Source organism: Drosophila virilis, chromosome 3 (assembly GCF_030788295.1).
Source record: "Drosophila virilis strain 15010-1051.87 chromosome 3, Dvir_AGI_RSII-ME, whole genome shotgun sequence".
NCBI lineage: Eukaryota > Metazoa > Arthropoda > Insecta > Diptera > Drosophilidae > Drosophila > Drosophila virilis.
In genome coordinates, this window is record NC_091545.1 from 11,014,957 (window position 1) to 11,039,268 (window position 24,312).

The 24,312-nt window shown below is 38.9% G+C and overlaps 1 protein-coding gene across 1 annotated transcript; it reads left to right on the forward strand.

Annotated features, from left to right (window-relative positions):
- Positions 1 to 479: 479 nt before the first annotated feature.
- On the forward strand, positions 480 to 23,262 carry bma (SCY1-like protein bma). Its single transcript, XM_070207855.1, has 20 exons — positions 480 to 506; positions 640 to 1,761; positions 1,862 to 1,987; positions 2,540 to 2,638; positions 4,127 to 4,279; positions 4,391 to 4,511; positions 4,601 to 4,696; positions 4,804 to 4,949; positions 5,352 to 5,482; positions 7,589 to 7,703; positions 8,026 to 8,171; positions 9,404 to 9,557; positions 10,215 to 10,391; positions 10,460 to 10,532; positions 11,525 to 11,661; positions 11,750 to 11,963; positions 14,253 to 14,506; positions 15,407 to 15,466; positions 18,053 to 18,232; positions 21,855 to 23,262. The coding sequence occupies exons 1-20, from the start codon at positions 480 to 482 to the stop codon at positions 21,879 to 21,881; spliced, it is 3,558 nt and encodes a 1,185-aa protein (XP_070063956.1). The 3' UTR covers positions 21,882 to 23,262.
- The last annotated feature ends 1,050 nt before the right edge of the window (positions 23,263 to 24,312 follow it).

The following is a 24,312-nucleotide window of genomic DNA, read 5'->3' on the forward strand; positions in this document are numbered from 1 at the left end:
TTGCGCTGAGAGCTCATTTAACTTTTTAATTGTGCATTTTTGTGTGAAGCTGACGGAAGAATGAGAGGAAAAACGAAAATAAATTTAAGTAAAGTCAGACCGGCAATAAGCGCATTAATTGCCAGGCCAAAATAAGTGAGAGCGTTGAAAGCACGTGTTATAAGGACTATAATATACCCTCGCAATGCAAGCCACTATTTAATTAAGGAAAATCGATTTCATAAATAAATATATAAGAGAAGCATTGAATAAAAATAACATTATATCAATATCAATATCATTGCGATAGGTAAATAATATTATTTTTACTAAATATTGTATTAACAAAAATCGTATCGGTATTTAAAGTCTCACAGAGTGCAAATTTTGTATGCTGCAAATTTACCAGTTGTTATCAAAAAGTATATGTAAAAAGTGTAAATAAATCGATATTTGGAACTTTATCGATATACCCCACTGTGGAGCATGGACCAGGGTACATGAATTGGTTTTCGAGTGACTGCGCCGTGAGTCTAGTGCGCCTCAGCGACTCGGAAACGAAGCGACGCGCTTGAGGCATGTGAAGTGACCGCAATTAAAAGGAAATTATGCGTTCTTTCTTTATTTGCAGCGCTGCGGCTTGAGCTTTAGTTATAACAGCTGGCTGTTGCGGTAAACAGTGGGTGCGACACGTTAACGGTAACTGGTGCTGGCATTGGAACCGGAAACGGAAGTGCTCATAGTCGGCTGGCGGTGCACAGTGCGGGCAGCAACACGGCAACAACGGCGGCCAGAATTTTTTCACGTTTGGATAGCGTCGAGGAGGTGCAACGCAGTCGCAGTGGCAGCGCTGTTGGAATAACGCCCGGCAGTGGTGCAGTGGCAGCGGCAGCGGCAGCGGTGGCAGCGGGTTCACCAGCCAGAACTGGCCAGCAGCAGCAGGCTCAGGTCGGCGGTGTCTACGGCAGTGTGGGCAGTGTGGGCGGTGTGGGTGTAGGTGTGGGTGTGGGTGTGGGTGCGGGCGTGGGCGTGGGCGTGGTACCCGGTACAGGAGTCGGCGTCGGCGTGGGCGTGGGCAATGCGGCAGGGGCGCGTAATCGCAGCGCCAGCACAATACTCGAGCTCGGTCAGAGCGGCACGCTAGGCGGCAGTCAGGGCGCTCACACGCGCAAGTATTCCAGTGGCGGCAATGCAGGTCTGCTCGCTGGCGATGTGAATGGCTACGGAGACAACGCGGCGACTGCGAAATGCGATACATATAACGGCGTGGGAACGGGTGCTGGTGTCGGTGTTGGTGTTGGTGTCGGTGTCGGTGTCGGTGTCGCAGGCAGAGGCATTCCACAGGAGAGAAGCTCAATTGGATCAGTTAATGTGCCAGTCACAACAGTCAGCAGCTTGGGAATAACGCTCCGTGAACGTTTGTCTAGCGTCAGCGGTGCATCATCGGCAAGTGGAACGGCTGGCGAGGCTGGCTTATCGGCAAGTGCTGGCGGTGCAGCTGGTGGCTCAGCGCCAACAATAGGCGGCAGCAGCGGCAGCGTGCCACATTGCAAGCGTCAGGGCAGCTTCTCGAATGTATTCTCAAAGCTAATCGATGGTACGTCCGCTGGCACAATGTTCGCCAAGTTCAAAAGCGCCAACGTGGCGGCCGCCACATCCACACAGAATGTCGCCGAGGGCAATCCCATAACGCAGTACTTCGAGATTGGCAAGCCGGTGGCCTCTGCTGGGCCAGAGCTCATCTGGCGCATACACGATGGGTATCGTAAGAGTGACAACAAGGTGAGCGCGCCCAACAATCTGTTGCTTCCCCCCAACTCCAGCCCCAGCCACGGCCCCAGTACACTCTAGTGTTACGCAAATACCCCTCCTCTATCCATAGGAATGTTCGGTGTTTATATTTGAGAAAAAGGTGGCAGAGAAACTGCACAAGCCGCGCCGCAAGGAGACCATTACAGAGCTGCTGAAGAGCTCGGTAAAGACATTGGAACGCTTTCGTCATCCCAGGGTGAGTGTGCAAATAAAGGGTATATAGGCATGCATATACTTTCACCAACTCTTTAACAAGCAGTATATATTATGTAAATATGTATGTATATAATTATGTTTAATTAAAGTCCTGTAGGGACAAAGACTTTTAATTGGCTAGTCTAACCAGAATAGTCGATTATATTCGTAATCAACTTATGAGTAAATATTACATCAAGCCTAGTTCTACATTCTAAGGCCTTAACTCATATAATATCAGACCGAAGTTGGCTAAATCAACTTCGCTTTTGATGCCTTACTTTAGATCACGATACCGATTTTCATTGAGTACAGGGTATAACAAGCATAGAAAAAAGAGTTCAAGTAGATAAGCAGATTATGTGAATAATAAAAATATATCTCTTTTAATCTTCCTTTTCAAATCTGTATCCACATTTTGATCTATGTCTATAATGTATGTATATGTATGCCTGTGAGGATAAAACACATTTCTTAAATTACATTTACACAATTTGCTTGCTCACATTTGCCTTATATTGTCCATTATCCATTTGATCTCTCTAACCAACAGATACTTCAAATCTATCATACCGTCGAGGAGAGTGCGGATACGTTGGCCTTTGCCGCAGAGCCCATTTTTGCCAGCCTTTCAAATGTGCTGGCCTTTCATGTGAGTTGTTTTTGTTGTTGTTTGGTTCAGTTCACAGTTTTCAGCTCTCAGTTGTGTTCAGTTGAGTTCGGTACTCCGCCGGGTAGCTGACCAACAGGATATGCAATTTTCGTTGTCGCCCTCTGCTCCATTGTGAATTTGGCTTCGTTTTTAGGTTCTATGCCTTTTCCTGGCAGCTGTTTCAATCAAATGTTGTTTTTGTTGTTGATGTTGTTGTTGTTGCTGCTGCTGCTGTTCTTTTTTGTGTTCGGTTAAAGTTTCGTATGGCAGCCAGTCAACTGCATAGTTTGGCTTTCGGTTCAAGTGCCAGGCAGCACAGCAATGTGACGTATGCATAAAGCACGCACACACCCTCACACACGCCCATACTAGCCAACAGACACACACACACACACACAAATACAACTAAATTGAATTATACTGCGTGCTGGCAGAGTTTACGCTGTGGAGATTGAGTCAATAAAATGATTCGTTTTACTTGCAAAGCTCCGAAATTGATACACACACAGACACACGCACACACATATATATATAGTCAAGTTTGTGCTATGTGCTTTGTTTTTTGCCAGGACAAGCCAAAACTGCCAGACAATATTTTAGTTTATTGAGGTGCACACAACAACGACAGCAAAGCAGCAGCAATATCAAAAACTAAAAAAGACCGAACGCAATTCCAACAAAAGTCGAATCGAGTTAAATTACATTGAAAATTGCATGGGTAAAACCCAAATTGTTTTACAAACTAAACAATATGTTCAAGAATAATGGAACAAAAACACACACAAGATGTCAAAGTTGAACTTAGTAAAGTATTTGTTCACGACAATTACATACAACTATTTGTCAGAAGAGGCAAACAATTAAAGAGCTCTTCAGTTAAATAACCACACAGGACTAAGACTACTGTGCGATTAAAGGATGTTTTGTATCTGGCTAAAAGTTGAATTTAAGAAACGAAAAACATGTTCAGACTGAAGTCAAAAAGCTTAAGTAAATAACTAAAGAGTGTTAGTTATTTTAAAGCTTAAATGAATTCAACATTGTATATATAGATCCTGCAGTTCCTTAGTCTACTCTCTCGTTCCCCATAGAAAGCAAAGTTCCAGCAATAAGGCAACTAATGTTGTTTCTTTACCAAAACTACAATATAAACTAGAAATATTATGGTCCCACAAAAATCTAGGTTTGCAGCAGATTTTACAAGCTACTTTAAGAGCTACATTTGCCACATGTTTCTGCACCTTAATTTCTTTATTGTCTGCAAAGTTTATGACTTCATGACATAGTTATTTTACCCGCTGGGAGGCTGCGAGAAAAGTGAAAAGAAAAATGCGAGAAAAATTGAAAAAGCAATTGCCATAAAATGCAAACAGAGCATTACTTTTTTTGTTTTTTTTTTTTTTTTTTGGGTGGGTGGGCTGGGTGGTTTGGTTGTGTGAAGTTGAGGCTACGTGTCTGCCAATTCTTATGCGGCACGCTGTCTTGCAGGAGTCGAAAACCTATGAGAATGCCAGCGTGGCGCCAGCAGCGGGTGGCGGGACGCCACAGACGCAGCCAGCAGCTGGGGCACAGCCCCAAAGGCCGGCGCATGCAAAGGAATACAATTTCTTGGATATGGAGCTGAAATATGGATTCTTGCAGGTAAAGCAAACAACTCCATTCCAATGTGTGGTCCACTCAATGACAGAGAAAGACTGTGTATATATGGAGATGTATACTTTTTTTTTTGTTGTAATGCTTTCTCGTTTTCAGTTAACGGAGGCTTTGTCCTATTTGCACTATTCCGGTCACGTAATTCATCGAAATGTGTGTCCATCTTCTATACTAATAACCAAGCGGGGCATTTGGAAGCTGGCTGGCATGGAATATGTGGGTGAGTTTCAATTGAAATGAATACGAGTAGCCACTCGATTTGTATTCATAATTCTTTTCGTTGTTGTTGCTGTTGTCGTTGCTTTGCAGAAAGAATGAATGAGACTGATTTGAATAGCTCAATTCCGTGCCCACCATGGAGCAACAGGGTATCAAAAATGGCACAGCCCAATCTGGACTTTATGGGTAAACAATGCGTGACCATTAAACACATATCAACTTCCATTTGAATAACAAAAAAACAAGAAACTGAAATCCAATCCAACTCTCAATTACAATTCATTGAAATCTAGCGCCCGAGACGCAGACGAGCTCCAAATGCAGCCTGCTGAGCGATATGTTCTCCCTGGGCATGGTCATCTGTGCGGTGTACAACAATGGACGACCACTTATACAGGCCGGCAACTCTACATCCAACTATGCCAAGCAATTGGAAACGGTAAGAGTCTTTGCTAGCTAAATTAATTTGCCGCCTGAGCCTGCGGCCAGATCCGAAGCCAAGTAGCAAGTGATGCGGCTGGGGTAAAGTTTTTTGTGTGCTGCTTGTGTTTGCCGGCTGTAATTAGATTCGCCGCTTTGTCAAATGCAAATGTAATCAAAAGTCCACTTGAAACTCTAATTATTCAGCCAGGTGCCGAAGCTGAAGCTGTAGCTGATGCTCCAGATGCCTCCGGCCATGTCATTAAAACTTTTGGCCCCATTCAGCCAGACTTCAAGTGTTTGCGTCCAATGTTGTGGCCAAGTTTGTTGTTGTTGCTTCGCTTTTTCCTTTTATTGGTCATCTGGCTTCAGTTGTCGTCGTATATCATGGATCGCTCTTGACTTTACTTACCTTTTCCAGCTGGATGACCATGTGCATAAGCTGATGCCGCGGCTGCCCATTGCTCTGCAGGAGGCGACATCGCGCATGGCCAGTCGGGATCCGACAGCGCGACCCACCGCTCAGTTGCTGCAGCTGATCAAATACTTTATGTGAGTAGAAAACTAGCTAAATTGTCGCAGTCACCGCCCCTGACTCCGACTCCGACCCTGCCCCCTGCTCAACTGTCGCATATCTGCTGCAAATTAATTAACTTTTAACTAAACGCAAAGCAAGCAAAAGAAAAAGCAACAGCAATTTGCGCAGTTTTAGCAGAAAGTTTTTTGTTTGAGTTTCAAATGAAATTGACACCTGTTAAAAACACGCACACACACACACACCCCTCTCACAAACACACACACATAGACAAACAAGACACGCAATCTCTAAGCCAATTTGTACATGTAGCTAAAATTCAATTGAAGCATTTACTTTTACCTAACCAAGGACAAAACGCACACACCCACACACCCACACACCCACACTTGCATACACAGACACCACGCACAAACACACACACGCTTGCATACACAGACACCACGCATAAACGCACACACACATACAGACGCACACCTTAATTACGTCTGTTTGGTAAATGAAAGCGGTAATCAGGCTTGAAAGACACAATGCGAATCTCTTGAGCTGATTGTGAGTAGTGGAAAGCGAACGAAGCGCTTCGCTCTGTTCCATTACACTGCGGAGAGCGGCGGATTTATGACGACAGCAGCTGCTAGGCAGACCGCCAACAGGCTCCATCTGCCTGGCGTGGTAGATGCGCCAGAAAAAAAAATAAAATAAAACTCGCAGACTGCCAGGCAAGCAATGCACAGTGGGCTGTGTGTGCACAAAACTGGCCAGAAAATTTCACTTTTACGCAGAGTATAAAATTTGAAGAAAAAACTCCTCTGAATTAGGTTTTTCGTGAAATATTGAAGTAAAAATAATCGAAAGATAGCAAAAAAAAATTTTTTTAAATTTGTCAGAGCTAGAGAATATATTTTTTTCGGGTCATAGAAAAGATGGGGGATCGAAGCTTTGAAGGCCTTTGAAATTGTGCCACTGTGCAACGAGCTGTGCTTAGACAAACTGAAAGTCACGGCTGAGGCGTTGGCCGCTGGGCTGACAAAATCTTTGGCTTGGCAAAACTGAGTGTTATACGCCCCGTTGCCGCCCACAAGCCAGTCAGCTAGACTGTCAGTCAGTTAGTAGCTTGTTGGCGGCACTTTGAAGTTCATTTAAATGTTATCAACGTATTCAGTGCGTTTTTTAGCTGCGCTTGCAAATAGCTCAACCAGAACTCCCCAGTTCGTGCCGCGGCCCTTATTGCTGATTATGTTGCCCGGGGCTAATCAGATGGGCCAGAGAGGCAATACTGGTGGCATCTTGCACAGTGGCACTTTGTGTGCAACGGGGCGCATACGCAATGTGATTTAAGGCCGCACTCATTGTTTAACCAAGCGCAGTTTTTATTGCAACCAATGCCAATGCACATTATTTAACTGGTTTTGCAACTTTTATGGCTATTTTTCAATTACCCGCAACGGCAACGCTCCAATGCCGGGTAATCCAACTTTTGTGCCGTCTGCGCACTACGATAAAAGCTGATGCGGGGCTTCCTGTGGTGAGGTGGGGGGAGAAGAGTGGCGAAAATAAATGCGCACCAGTGAAAGGTAAACAGTTTTTGGTAATTTAACATCAGCCAATTATATTTCCATAACAATAAAAACGCATTTCTATAAACATTTCACACTTCAGTAGCGAAAACTTTGCCCGCAAAAACAACTGAAAAGCACATAAAATTTTGTGCTTAATCCTGTGCTATTTCCATGCACAACTATAGATATTTGTATATATGTATGTATGTGTGCATGCCACAATTGTTTTAGAGATTATATTCATTTTCGCCCGAAAAGTTTTCAACAGCTTTTACATTGGGTACCCGAAAGGGATTAAGTGCCAACAAATTTATTTAGATGTCAAAGTATAATTAAAGTAAGCACAAAAAAAAAAATGCGCATGAAATAAATTTTAACAGGTGCTCAAAACGATCAAGTACCTTCTGTTGACTACAGGGTATGTAAAATAAAAAGAAAAACATTTGCGTAAGGCATTTGTTCTGTTTTGTGGCTAATAAATGTGACAATGGTGACGAGTGTTAATAAAATGCCTGTCATTCTGTATTTAATTTTGATGGACTTTTCTTGTTTTGTATCATTTAGCGATCCGGCTATTAATGCGTTGAAATTCCTCGACGTGGTCAACATGAAGGACACGCAGCAGAAGTCACAGTTCTATAAGACCACCTTGATAGAGGCTATGCCGCTGATACCGCGCGTAAGTATTCCGAAAAAGAAAAGAAAAACGCGCCCGCACCGGAAACGGATGTTGGCCAGCTTTACGGACACATCAGCGTCCATTTTTGGCTTTCTGCCCAGCTCTGTCAACGCATTCATCATTAATGGCATCAAGTTGAGCACTTTGCGGACCCCAATAACAGTTTGCAAATTACGTGCTATTTTATGACAGTTGCAAAACTGTCGTCTGCCATTTGTTTTCCCTGGCAGAGGCGCCAGGAAGCGCCATTGTCTGACCAATTGGAAGGCCATCAGCTACTTGGACGTTATTCCTTACAACTATTGTTGCCCTCCTCTTGCAGAAACTCTGGTGGCAGAACCTGTGGCCCATGCTCAAGTCGGAGATTAACAATGGCGAGGTGCTCGCCGCGGTCCTTCAGCCCGTGATGCTGTTCGTTCAGGAGGCAACGCATGCGGAGTACGATGCCCTAATGTCCGCCACAATGAAGTGAGTGTCATGCGCTCATTATGCGCCCATTTACACACGCACAACTCACACACCCACACACACACACAAACTGCTTAGGCGAAGGCTTACCGCCTACCATTTAACAGTTAAGTAGCGCTGACCTTTTGTTATTGTTGTGCTGGCTGTGTATGTGTGTGTGTGTGTGTCTGTGTGTGTGGTTTCTGTGGCTGTGGCCACCACGATAGCTCCTGGGCAAGTAAACAATGGACAGTCGGCGGTGGCGACTTCAACTTTTGTGTTGCTCTTGAACAATTGAAAAACTTTTGTGACACTTTTTATTTAATTTTCATGGCGTTTTATTGCACCCACACACACACACACACAGCTAGAGGAACGCCACAGTATAGACAAGCGGCAGCTCATATTGTAATTTATAGACCACAGGCTGAAGTTAAAGTTGGCAGCGTGCAAAGTTTTGTGATGGGGCCAACTATGTCAGGACTATGCGCACCTTTTGTGGCCTCGTCGCCGCCTGCCAGGCATCTATAAATTAGTAAACCACACGGATCCGGCTGCAGCTGCTATACACGGCGAGGGGAAATCAAAAAGGCAACATCAGGTTTTTCATTTCCATGATAATATATTTCTTTATCGATATCTCTTGACTTTTGAAAGCGTTCGCTTAATATATCTAGCCTTAGATACATAGTGACTAATTTATTACTTTTCTATAAAAAGAAAAGTTCGAATAATTTAAAATGTGACTGTTGGAGTACAAAGAGGATTAGATCCTTCCTATGGAAGATTCCCAATCAGTAAAGTATTTGAATAGCAGCATTTTAAGAGATAGAATATCAATTCGGAGATGTGAAAATAGGATATCTCTTTTATACAATAGTACTGGCTCAAATATGCCTGCAAATATCTCTGATTAAATAGCAACAAGAATAATTTTCTAAGCATCGCAAGGAGCCCTCGTATTGGAATAACTTTTGAGTTGGGCGAAAAAAGTTTTCGGACTCTTGTAAGACGCTTATTGACACTGTCATAAAAGTTGCAAATAACAACTTTTCACGCACACACACAAATTCAACGACTCACAGAGAGGCACACTCAAAGCCCGGTTAGTGCGACAATAATGACGCCTTTATTTGGCATCATTTTTTATACAAATATTAAATAAATGTGACGGCAACGAAACTTTTCGCCAAGTCAAATAAAAATAAGTGTATGTATATATATATTATTTTCCTTTGTATCCCTGTCAACAGAATTGTCTATAACACACCGAAATCCATTCAGGCGAGCGTCACAATACTTGAGAACTTGCACTTGATAATTGAGAAAACGAAACCGGAGGATGTCACCACAGATATAATGCCAATGTTATTCTTTTCATTCGACGGATCCACAATTCAAGTGCAGGTAAGCACAACTCGAAAACGTTCGCTTCAGTTTACCTGACTTGGCATAGATATGCAAATTAGCCAGACAGCTGCAGGAAGTGAGAGAGAACTTGATGGCGACAGAGGTGGGGAGAATGGGATTGGGAGAATGGGTTGACAAGTCAACTGAGTTGGCATTTGCCTTAGCGTTGATTGTGTAATTACAGCAGAAATTTCTTAATTAACTCTGGCACAAAGATGCCTCTTAAGCAACTCGGTTGCCACTTCAAATTTATTGCCTACGAAAGTTCTTCTTATTTGTAATACTTAACCATGGACTCTTCAACAAGCCTAGGAAACAGTTTTTGACACTCGGAATTTCAAGTAGCTAAATATCGTTTGTAAAATTAACTAGAGGCCTCTTGCGGCATACAGTTAGTTACTTGAAATAAGAAGAATTTCTATTGTAAGGTAGCAATGTCCAGATTTAACGTGAAAAGATTGATAGCTGAATTATCGGAAGATAAGGATGTCAGAACATTCGATCCTTTTGCTCAACTTGAAGCTGATAATAGAACCAAGCAGCTGTCATAGTTTCATTGATTGATTATCTCAGAGATACCCATTGCATACGTCCATATCGGATATTCTCTTATTAATAAGTATTCCTGTAATATAATAATTTGCCATTACACAGAGCGCGGCTGTTGTGGCCGTGGCCAATGTGTTTGATAGCATTGATGAGCTGTCCATTCGTCGCATGGTTTTGCCCAAAGTCAAATTGGTATTTGAGAAGAACATCACGGATCCAAAGATAGTGCAGAACGTGCTCATGTGCATTGAGCGTGTCATGGACCGCATGGAGCGGGCACAGGTGCGTTTACCAACTAATCCAGTCTCCAACAAGCCCCATTGAACTGTTGCCATGGCATAATCCTGCAGGTTATGGAGGAGGTGCTGCCCTTGCTGGCAAATGTCCGCATACCAGATCCGGATATTATCATGCGGACTGTGCGTAAGTAGAACAAACAACCTTTGCACTGGCTAACTCCAGATAAATTCAATTGATACTGACTGCAAAAGGTTAATAGAATTTTACACGCACACACACACACACACACACAAACATACGCAACACACACACACTCATTCCTATGGAAACGACCAGCATTGTTATTGTGGAAATAAAAACTAATTAAATATCATAAAATTGAATCTGAGCCAACTGTGTGTGTGGGTTAAGGCATGTGACTGTGAGCAGTTGTATAAAACGGGTTTCTTAAATTTAATATTTTTATAAAAAAGAGTATATTGTTCTTGTTTAGTCCGTCTGTTACGTAAGAAGGTTTTATATAATTTTGCAACTTGAGACTTGAGATATGGACTATATTTTCTAGCTTCTATAGCGTTTGTTATACCCTGATCCTATTGAAAATAGCGAAAAAAGGTTTATTGATTTTGTGCAAACGTATGTTACAGGCAAAAGAAAACATCTCCGGCCCCATTAACTATATATATATTATTGATCAGCATATATAGCCAAGTCGATCTAGCCGTGCCCATATGTCTGTCCATCAGTCCGTCAGTCCATCCGTCCGTTTCTCCGTATGTACATATTTCTAGAGATTTGAAATTTTAAATGTAGGAACGATAAGCGAGATCAAAATCTATATCGAATCCGATATAGATTGAGCAAAGCTCTTTAGTTATCATTGCTGGTGTCACCAATTGTAATATGTCTCTTCTACAATAACATATACAGATTCAGTATATCTCATTTTATAGCCACTGCACATCCACCCTTCTCCTCCTTTGAACGACCAGCATTTGGTATTGGTAGAAGAAGGTTCAGGGTATCCCCTAGTCGGACATTCTAACCAGAATAGTCTTACTTGCTTATAACATGAAATACTGTGTGTGTGTTTGTGTTTGATTAGAATTACGCAGCGAGCAACAACAAGAACCTGACAGTTGCTTACTATTAATGATATGGCATACAATTTGCAGGCATCTACCACAAGCTGTTTGCGGACAAATCCTATGGCTTAACTGTGGAAACGATGGCCACCAATGTGCTGCCCCTGCTCATACCGCACACTGTCAATCCGTCGTTGAACTTTGAGCAATATTGCTATCTGCTTGAGGTAACATATTTGACTATGAGTCAGCCAAAAATGTTCGGTAATTGCAAATTTTGGATGGCAATTGCCGTGGCCATCGTCCATATTGCAGGTGCTGCAGCAAATGCTGGAGGCCATCGATCGTCAGCAGCGCAACAAATTGAAGCTGGACAACCTATCGATGGCCTCGCCGGAGCGGCATCGCACATTGCGGCATCAGTACTCCACGGACAACATGAATGCCCCACCATTCAATATACCCAATTTGCGTATTGATCAGCGCAAGACATCCAGTGCCGAGGATATGGCGCGCAAGAATTCTGGTGGTAAGTGGAAAATCCGACAAGTGTGCAGATGTGCCAGCTGCTATGACAGGTATGCCAGGTAGGCGTGCTCGCTGTTGATTGCATAATGAATAATGAGCTTAGCCGCAAGAGCGGCTTAATTGAACATTTTCATTTGAATTTCCACTCGGGCTTTCCGTTTGATATCCATGGTACGTGACAGTTTAGCAGGTTGGCCGCCTAATCAGACCGTGTCCAGGAGCGCTCACTAATTTGTCAAACCGAAAATGAGCCGTGAGCAGCGGCATTTAATTGTGTTATGCAAATGAAAATTGGAAATTAAAATGAAAATGAAAATTATAATCAAAGCCAGTGAGGCGGCTGCCCGCAGCCCGCGGCCACACGGCAGCCGGTAGCGGAGGCGGAGGCGGAGTCGGAGTCGGGGCTTGGAACGTGTTACCTGCACCTGCAACACTTAATGAACTTTCAACCTTAACGATGATTTATTATGATGTCCTTAATCGCTTGTAAACACAATGTCATGGCCCTTGGGCGTGCGTGTGAGAGTGGGGCAAACTTTTAATTTGACGCAAATGCACGAGTTGGATGCAAGTCAAAAAGTCGCTCGGTTTTTCGCACCCGACTCACATTTCACGGCCCGTTGCAATGTCAACGAGACGAACGTGTCTGTGTGTGTGCGTGTGTGTGCGGCTTTCTCTCTGGTAAATTACGTGAGCCAACTGCATATTGCAAATTGACATGTTGCTGCCACGCTTCCCACTCAAGTGCAAAGAGATTGGCTGCTGCTGCGTGCTATGGCCAATGCAACAAGCAGCAGCAAATGGCAAGTGGCAAGGGGCAAGGGGCACTGCGGCAACGCTGCGGTTTTTGTGGTTAACAGTAAACAAACACAATATGTTGACGATATATGGCCTAGCCGTGTATGTGTCTGGGCCTTGTGTGCTTTACACACTGTACTTTGCCAGCTATCATAAGCACATTCAATATTTACGCTTCATTGCATATGTTTTTGCGATATTACGCATACGCCTGGCTGGTTGCTTTCAGTTGGATTTTTAGCGTATACATCAAGCTGAATTGATGTGCCAAAAGTATTCTTAAGAGTAGCATTTTTAGTTTATTGAGCGTAGAATTGAGTGTGGTATTAAGAGATTAAATCCAGGCAAAAGACTTGTTTGAGGCAAAACATAAACATATAAACAATATTTTAGCTGTACAAAAAGCTCTTTTAAGCATTTTATATAATATATCCTTAGCATAAATAATGGTTAGTTAAAAAGTGAATTTAATTATAAAAAATAGAAAGTAATGATATCTTCGGAACGCCGAAGATTATGGAAAGTTTCAAGACCATAGTATTATAGCTGAACGACTAGCGAACAGATAGACAAATAGACAGACAAAAGCTATATGAACTCGCCTGTTCATGCTGATTTTAAATATATGTTTATACATTTTGGGTTCGGGGACGTCTGCTTTTATGCGTTATACATTTTATTAAGAAATAATAATAATAACTCTACAAAACAGAAGTATAATTCGATTTACGTTCATATGTGCTGTTCAAGTACAGCCATCAAATGAACAAGAAGTTAAATAAGTTTTCCGATAAATGTCAGTTTTCCGATAAAAAGCAGAAAAAAATAAATTGCTTTGTGTTGAACCGACTAAGAACGCATGTTGATATTGTTAACTTGCAATTAAATATAGTGAAATTATTGAGAATATGTTAGGCACAAACAGGAGAGTCGTAAAAAATTAAGCAGAATTTTATTGATATACCTTTCGCATTTTTTCTTTAATAATTTTACGAATTTTTGTGCGTTCATAATTGAATTTCATGGGAAAGCACAATTTTTTTGTAGGCCGTGAATAAGAGTGAATGGAATTGGATGCAAATGCCACAGTTGCAGCTCAGTGTGCAAACAGTCAAGTAAATAACTTTTGACGCAAATTGCCAGGTGCAGGTGCATCAGCAGCAGAGGCAGGCGGCTTGTGGGGTCAGGTGGTGTGGGGTGGGGTACAAGGTGTACAGTTACGAGTCACATGCAGTAGTTGCCGCAGCTGCAACCGCAGATTTTGCGTTTGTCCTTGACAATGACAGCGGAGCGAATGCACACACACAGACACAGAGACAGACACGGACATGACATTGCCACACGTGGCCACATACTGTGGCAGGCACTGTACAGCCGAAATATTTTGGAGAAGCTTGCAGGATGCACAACAACACATTATTAAACCTAATTAGCTGGCCAATGTACGTGATAATTGTAATTCTGCATAATGCATCTTTGCATATTTGTTCAGGCTCTGGCATGCTGGGCGGCTGGTGGTTTGGCTGCTCGCCATCGTCACCGGATAGCAATTTCCTGCGCGTCGGCAATGTGTTTCCCAATCGACGGCTCTCGGACAACACGCTGATGACACCAAAGATACGCATCGCGCCCTCATGCGCCTCCTCGCCGGGCGGCACACCGGGCAGCGGCCTGCCCACCCGTCGGCACTCGAGCATTGGACCCCAGGAGCGACGCGGCTCCACCATCAATTTGTCACCGCCAACTGTAAGTTGTTTGTGTTTTGGGATACGCGCTTACACGTTTTGGATTCTTGTTTATTATTATTTGTTTTGTGAGCGCAATTTTGTTTTGTTTGTTTTTTTCTGCCTTTGTGGTCGCTTCATTTGGCATTCAGTTGAGTTTCGTTTCTCCCAGTTTTGTGCTGCTGCACTGACCTCTGCTCTCTATTGTTTGTTTGACTGCTGCCAGTCACAAAGGACACTTTCAGATATTTTATTAACAAAAAAAAAATGAAAAAGAAAATAAATCTCCTTTTAATGCGCTTTCAGTTTTTCAGTTCCTTACAATTGACTTTTCGAGTTCTTTTCCCCTGCCTTTACAATAGAGTTTTACTTTTCAAATTGTATTTACCCATAGCGCCTAGCGAGTAGCATATAGCGTATTTTACAGTTCAACAACAACAAAGTACAGTTGTCATCACAAAACTAAAGCTACAGCTACTTAACTATAACAACAAAGCCGCTCAACATTGCGCACATCTTGAGAACAACATGAACATGAGAAACATGCCGTTCTATATTATAATAATTATTTTAATTTATATTTAATTTTTATTATATGATTACGAACTATTTTGTATATTTATAAATACTTATGATCAGCTCATTTCCCGCAATGAATGATAAGAAGAAGATAACCAAAATATCAATTTGCCAAACGCTCTAACACACGCTCTTTTATCTTATCTTCACTCTCCCGCCCCACCATTCGCTCGTCTCAACACAATAAAAATAACTAAAAAAAAAAAAAACAATATAACACAAAACAAATATTGTCGCCGTCGCCGTTGTGTCTCTTTGCAACTTTCCTTCGCTTTCCTATAAACATATGTATATATAAAACATATTATATATGCATATATATATATACATATACCATATATAGTACGGCGCCCGAGGTAGCTCTGGATCGAGTCTATCGGTGCCCTCCACCTCAGCCTATGTTGTAAGTCTAAAAAACACAGAAGTGATTTACAAATTGATATTCATATATTGTGCAACAAAATAATAACAATTACAACCACAACCACAACCACAACAACAACAACACGCTGTGCTTGGGTCCATTTGTAGTTGTGCAGCATCCATATTCAGAGAGAGCAACGATATTGTCTTGTGGTGTTTGTTAACTGTTCTTGTTTTCATTGTGGTTGTTGTTGTTGTCGTCGTCAAGCAGTCAACATTTGCACGACATCAAACTCAACTTTGTACACAACTTCACAAACACAAACACACATACCCACACACACTGGCGCACGCACACACATTCATAAACAAACGGCTGCTAGCAAAAGTATTTAGTTGGCCCCGAAATGTATGCTACAGTTTTTGTGTGTGCAGTCCCCAAATATGTCGACCGGAAGTCGCTCGCTCATACCAACTTGTTTCTGGCGCTCGCTCTCTCTTTGTCTCTCTCTCTCTCTCTCTCCGTATCTCTGTTTCTCTTACTCACTCACAAACCGTAAAACTTTTGCTCTTATTGAACATGTGCAACCGCAACTTGCAAGTCAGTTTTGGATATGAGTTTGAATTTGAATATAAAAAGTTGCATTTGAACTGTTGCCTAACTAGAATCTAAAACTCGTATGCTGCCTGAATCGTTCTGATACTCTCTGTACTTACCTTGACGTGCTGCCTGAATGGAAAATGTAACAGCAAAAATTCGGTTTGATTGTATCTTTGGTTTATTCTTTTTCATTTATATTTGTTGCCTTCTGTCTATGTATTGAACTTTAACTAATTTGCAACTGTCTTGATTTACATTTTGTACAGTCATTTCTATGATTGTTTTTTCCGTATACTTATATTCAAGAGGCTGTTCTCTTGTCTCTGTGGGCGTGCCAAGCCTTCAAACCGGCTGCTTATGCTAATGCAGTGTATATGAAAAAGTTGACATTTACTGTTTGTTTGTGTAAATTCGAAACTTGACTTTTTTATACTTTGTTCTTTATTTTATATACGTTGTAAAATTTTTGCATTTGTACATATATAAATATATATATATATATATATATATATTTTAAACCTGTTGAGAATTGTTATGTGAATGCAAAGGAGCCGTAAGTAAAGGTCACATTTCAAGAGGGTTTTTTTTACTGTTTGTCAACGTCGCTGGTTTCGAAAATGTGCATCAACTGTATACTTTTTGCCGTAATTAAATGTATTAAAAATATTTTTTTAAAAATTTCACACTTGACAAGGCGATATTTCAATTTGCATACTTGATGTTTCTGTACTATATATGAAGTCTTTATGTCTTTAAAAGAAAAATAATTTATAAAAAAAAAAGAAAACTAATGGCGAATAGGTATTTGGAACACATTAAACACGAATGAAGCAGACACCACATACATCCAACAATCCGAAGAATAAATAATTCGAAATAAGATATTGTTTAACTTAACTTATTCATTAAATGTCCCGATCGTGTTCAGTTGTTGATTTGATTTTGTGTTTGTTTTTGTATTTGTATTTTCTTGTAATGTTGCGTTGTCATTTCGACTGGTATATAAAGCCAAGACACACACACACACACTGGCTACACAAATACCATCACACAGAGCTATACATAAGAGTTTAAGTGTATTTCTAATGTTTGTGCTTTTTTCCCAATTGATGTTACTGAACTTCTTGTTAAGCGCGCATCTTACGCTGTGGACTACCCATACTTCAAGTCATATAGAGTGCAACACACACTCACACACACACACACAGATACACACACGTACATACATTACTATGCATATATGCTGTATTTATATCATGTGTGTATTTTCGTTTTTCCATTCCATGTACGAACAACAATTATATATATATAACATATAACTATATCGACAAAAAAAAAAAAAAAAAAACATAAATCGAATAAATTAATACAATTTGCAGCTTGCACGGAGCATGATCGTGAGTACACGTTTCATTATTTCGGATTTTTTCAATTGAATTTTATTTGAATTTCGCTCTGCTCTCCGCTTTTAACTATTCACCACACACACACACACACACACACACACCATAACACGCACACGCACTCAGACATGTGTATGCTGATGTTGAATTTTTATGTTAATGTAATTTGTATTTTGAGTTCGAAACGGCGCCCATCCTAACCAAATTTGTGCTCGCTGCGCGTTCTAATTGGATTCCATGTACATACGCGTACTCGATTGATTCATACCTGTTTACTAAGTATTCACTTAATATTCATAAATATTTATGCTACAGTGTTTGCGCTGTGTTTATTCCTGGCTGTTGATTGGGCTCGACGCGAGCTCCATTATTTGATTTGTTGGTTTGTTTGTTTGTTCGATTGTTTGTTTGTTTGTTGCATACTCACATGTCCTGTGTATCAGCTTTAGTAAACACTCATTCACTCAGTTCAGCTGCTATTTAGGCACACTCAAAACTAACAACACTCTGTATTTATTCAAGCACGAAAAATAAAAAGAGAACAAGAAGAACTCTTCAGATCGCACAGCTCGCAACTAAACTGAAGCACCCATGGTGACAAGCTTTAACTAATCTTCCAAAGAAATCTCCTTTATTGTACTCCCAAAAACAGGGTGGCTCCATGCCCAACACATCGAGCAGTGTACCATTTCTGCTGTCATCCAGTATGCAATCGATACGTTCGCGCCGTACATCGACTGTGCTGTCATCGGGTCCACTCGGCTCCGGTTCGGGCCTGTTGCAACAGTTGGGATCCGGCATGGTAAGACAATTAACTTCCGTATCCGGTACGGTTAGTCCGGTGCCGCTATTGCGGGTGAATGGTACGCGCAACAACAACAGCGTCCGAAAGTGTCCGTCACTCAATATAACATTCAGTCAATAATATAACCTGAACGAAATCGGCGGGGCCCAACCTCCGGCTGATTACAACAATTACCATTACAATCACAACAGTTACAACTACAACTACAGCTACAGCAATGTGCGGTACAGGGCGCAGCAACGCAACATGAATCTCAATCTGAATACGCCAAAATAATAAAAGAATAACCCAATCGAATTGAGTCGAAATTTTCGAGAAAAGGTTGTAACTCAAAAAAACAAAACAATATGAACCAAATGAGATTATCACTAAAAGTTGTATGCAAAAATGGGGCAGAGGGTAAAATGAAGCAAACCAAATAAACTTAACTTATTATCAATATATTTACCATATACACGCATATATTTATATGTGTACTTATAATTTACTACTTATATATAGTTTAGTCATACGTACTCAACTACAATTAACAACTAACTAAAACACATTCGAGAATTGTGTACAAACAAAACAAAAAAAAAAAAGATATGTTGTTTTTGCCAATTTTATTAACAATAGCATAATACGCATTCGTAAGTGTACAATAAATGTTAATGTCGCATTGAATACATATCCGATAAATCGTAACGAAAGTTATTTATCACATATACATATATATGTATACTATATACACACATAACTATAACTCATATTATGATTGTTATATTATGTACTTGGTAGCATATTATTGTCATTATTATTATTGCTATTATTATAATTATATCTACTTATTAGTTGTTGCTGCGTATAATTCACTCAAAAGCGAAACACACACACAAACAGGCACACACGCACATACACACACTCACATCGAAATTTGAATACATATTTTTATTATTCAAGAAATGAATATAAATTAATGTCAATTTTTTTGGGCTTTCATTATAAATTGAATTGAATTATTCATTACAATTGATATCTATAACTTACGCAATCTCACACACACACTCACACACACACACACTAACACACACATATAGTATATGCTGTTTGCGCATATTGCAATTGAAATCCCAAAATGTAGTTAAATGTGCAAACGTGATGTTAGTTTTGTTGAAACTCGTTGTCATTGTGTCAAATCAATTGTTATTGAGAATCAAGTCAAACAACAACAAATTAGTTGAGCACATATTATATTTTTTTTTTTTTATAATATTAAACAATGACACTTTAGCGTAGTTAATTTTAAACTGACAGTTGTGACAATCGCTGCATTTGCTTTTTCCCCCCAGAAAGTGGTTTAATTACATGGCTGGGTATGCTCCATTGTTGACTGTAAATATGTAATTAATTTAATTTAAAAGTTTGTTGAATTCTTTGCTTACCTTTTAAGCCTTAAATTGCATGTATTTTGCTTGCAACTGTTTTCAATCATTTGATTGAAATGAAGCTTTTACTATTTCAATTTGCGTTCCAACTAACATTAAAAAAACAAAAAAAAAACATATCGAAGAGTTAACTAATACTCTCTCAATAAGAGGTCGATTTATTGGGTGAATTCACTTGGAATCGAGCGAAAGTAGGCTAAAGTTCAAGGATTAAGTAAATTATGGACAATGTAAATGGGATTTCTGGTTTTGAAATGTTGTCCGAATGAGCTGTAGCAAATGCTCAAAATGCGGATTATGTAGGCACTGTGATAAATGTGAGTCATTAACTAATGCTGTACTTGAATGTGGCTGAATTCAATCGAATGTCCACATAACTAGGCACATTTGTTAATTTAGAATCGGTACAATTCGATTCCAAAACGAATCCTTGATAAATCGACGTCAATTTGAAGAACACATTAAATGCATGCTCGAATTCGTTAAGCTCAGTTCTTATGTCTAAACTAAATTGTGATTGTCTATGAACAGCACAAGAGAAACAACTGAATACACTCATAAAACTCGTACTGTACTATATTCGTATTCGTATTTGATATGAACTTGTATATACGTATATTTATATAAATGGAATTGTTATGTATTTACTATTTACTATTTACTTGACTTGCCATTTTACTTTCTGCCCATCTGCATTGCACAAGAATATATATATAGTACTATATATCTGGAAATACAACTAACGCAGAGATAAATATTAAAATCTATACAACTGAATATCAAGAAGTAAAGATAATGAACATAAGTACCTTTAAGTACATGGAACTCTCTACACTCTTATTTGAATGACTGACACTGAAGACGTGCTCCTCGAGCTGAAGGCGCTGCTAAACTAATTTATACTTAAAACTTAAACTAAAACTTAAACAACTTGCAACTAAACGTATAAACTGACTAACGATGTTGATATGCATTTGTATTTCTACCCAACTCAATTTACAATGAAATCATTGCGAATTTATTGTACTCGTAATTGCTGTTTAAATCTATTATATGCGTGAATCGTATTTTGTATAATTAATGCTATGTATTTAACGATATTGTTGCTTTGGCTGCCTTTGTGCTTGTTTTTATGTTGTAAAAAGCCCCCTCGACCCCGCCTACATTTCATATATGCTGCGTCCCCTTTGCGTGTGTGTGTGTATGTTTGTTTAGCTATTTGCTATTTGATTTGGTATCAATTCATTTTATTTTTGCTATACAACACATCTATTGTTATCGTAAGTCATATATTTAAACTTCAAAATGTGCCTTAAAAGTTTAGAGTTTTCGCATTCTGTAGCTGCATACAAATGCGAAAATTATACATATAAATATACTCGATATACAACAGATGCGAGAGAAAGTAAATACATTTATCAATATATATGTATATTTATGGATAAACGTTAAGTATGCTATAAGTCGAGGAGAATCCAAACCAAACTATCCAAATATTCACTCAAGCCCACACACACTCGCACACACACACACGCCCACCCCCCCTTAACAATTGTACCTTAGTAGTGGTTTTGTAGACAAACACATACAGACAAAACACACCCGCACACACACACACACACCCACCTACACACACACACACCAGTACCAATAATAACCGTAACTAACTATCGATGTGTAGTTTGCATTTGAAGCGACCGAAACATTTCCAAAGCAGATCCCAACCCAAGGAACCCGCGATTTGTAGTCGTATAATGTGTGCATGATCTTGTACCTAGTAAAAAATCCCTTAAATCAATCAATCAATAAAAACCAAGTGCCAAGTATTTTAAAAATCCTTAAAACAAACAACAAATTAATAAAACCATTAGTCGTTGTCCTTTTATTATTATCAATATTCTATATATACTTGTAATAATCATGTGTATACCCCCAGTTTTCTACTCTCCACATACTTATCTCCGGTTCCTTCGTTGTGATCCATGTACGTTTTATATTCGTATTATAATCGGTGTCAGCTACTCTAGCATACATATAACTCAGCCGTATTCAGTATTTATCGGGTTATAGCCGAAATCCCACTCTTTGTATGATCGTAGTTACAAATTTAACATCTCTCTATAGCTTATATTGAAGATCGAGTCAAAATCAAAAATTGATGGCCTAATTATTTTGCAACAACTTTATTACAGTATCAACTATTCTCCGGACGTAACTAAAATGATTATTGAATTTAAATGAAACTATATTATATATTTTTAAAGCAATTTCGGTCCATTAATTAAACACCAATAATGAACTTATCTTAGCGCTATATGTATACAGTATTTACACAATACAAACATTGTAAACGTCAGCCAAAAAAAAAAAAAAAACGAAAACAAAAACAAAAACAAAAAGAAATTTCAATTAATTCTAAATGTTATTAGAGAGCAAATTTGATGTCATCCGAGCAACAATTACTTAATTACAACATAAATATATAAACAATTTATATGTATTTAGAGTACCCAAAATGTGTTAAACACAGTCCAAAAGAAACAAACAAACAAACACGCTCCTAACTCAAATATTGAAACAAAAGCACACTAAAAATATTTGCTAAATGCAATCAATTTATATACTTATATACACTATACTCATGCATATATTATATGAACTTAACTACTTACCTAGGCATTGATTCATGTCGATCATGTGAATACACTCGAATCTATGGCATACATACACACATACATATATCATATACAGAATCATATCAATATTTTTCGAATTATTTAAACTGCAGACATACAAACATGCTACATATCTGTGCAAAGATATATATCAAAATACTCGACAAGATCGGATAAACTTTGCAATGCAGCTTCCAAAATGACAAAACTAACAAAACTGAAAATGCTTTCAATTTAAATTATATATACTGGTCGCTGCTTTTCTTTGGTTGATTTGCAATTGAATTCGACACTTGGAAGCTTGCATTGGTAGAGAATAAAATTTGTCTAGCTACTTATTTGAAGGAAATCATGTACCTAGAGCGTACCTATTCGACACCAGCCAATTCGTACAACAGAGCAATCAATATATCCATACAATAACATTGTTATAAAGCATATATAGCACACAATATTTTTGAAGGCAACCAAGTCAAACAAGCACACACGATTTACGATAAATCTGGACCAAGTGTCATCCATAACTCAACCACCCAACAAATAAACCAAAAATGTTTAGAAAACTGCTACTAAGGTGAATACACACACAGTATCCACACACAGTATCATAGTATCAGTCTATGCATTGTCTCTATGGTAAGCTATTATATTTAACGGTCTGTAACTTTAACTACTTGAGTATTGTGCAAGTCAATTTGTATAGTTGAAATAGTATATATATATATATATATAGTACAGCAGAAGGCAGAGTATAATTGATATACATATATCTATATATTATATACATACATTGATTGATCGGCAAACAGATCGTAAGGCACGAAAACTCTTTAAGCTTTAGGAAAAACAAACACAAACTTAAACAAGAAATGCTTTCAACAGCAGTTTAAACAATTATTATTGTTGTAGTAGATTTAGCTTAGAATTGATAAAAACCAAAATATATGAATTTATATATAAATATATGTATGTATACAAGACAACCTTATTATCTAAAACAAATTCGTATGATCAGTGCTCTGTGCATCATCCAGCAGAACAACACGAACGGGACAATCAAAATTCTACTGACGCTCTTACTTTATGTATTGAGTTAAACAATATGACGAATTTACGTTGTTGTTGTTGTTATTGTTATAATGTGTTTATTGATTTGTCGAGTAAACATAAATTGTGTCCACAATTGAATAGGTTTAATATCCAGCAAACAATCAAACTGCATCAAATCTTAGTTGCTTTTTAGTTATTGTGCATATTTTACGTTCGGTTTAGTGTATTTTATTTGGGGTCTAACAACAAAGCATATCGACATTATTTTCTAGTGTTTAAACGTATAAATATTAGATTAACTTAATTTTAATTAATGTTTATGTAAACAACAAAATAAAAAGGGGAAAACCAAAAGCTCAAACTGGACTGAACATTTAAGAATTATATTATATTGTATTATTATAAACATAATTTAAAAGAAACCAACAAAAACAAACAAAAAAAAAAAAAACAAACCAACCAAAATGTAATATTAAATGGGTATTTATATATGTATGTAAATCTGATTGTATGTTTGTATGATCACTTCAGTTTTTGTATGTGTGACACCTTACAAAAGAAAATGAAAAAACCAAATAAGAAAAACCAAAGGCGTATCAAATCAACTCTGTCTCTTGTGATCTATTGTGATGCTATGAGAGTCCAAGTAGCACTCAACTCTTTTTATGCCTATTAACGTTTTAAACAATACTCTACACTTTTCTATACTCTAGACTATGAAATAAAATTTATTGGCATAACTTGCTTGGGTGTAGCGAGAAATCTTGATAACAATCATGCACAATAAATGATAAATCAGAAGAAAACTTAAGCCAAATTTAAATACTTATATACTCTTTCATATACACTACTTCAAGTAATTGTGTGAAACTAATGAGCCCCTTATTTTAGATTTTAAATGTGCTAACTACTGTTTATACATAGA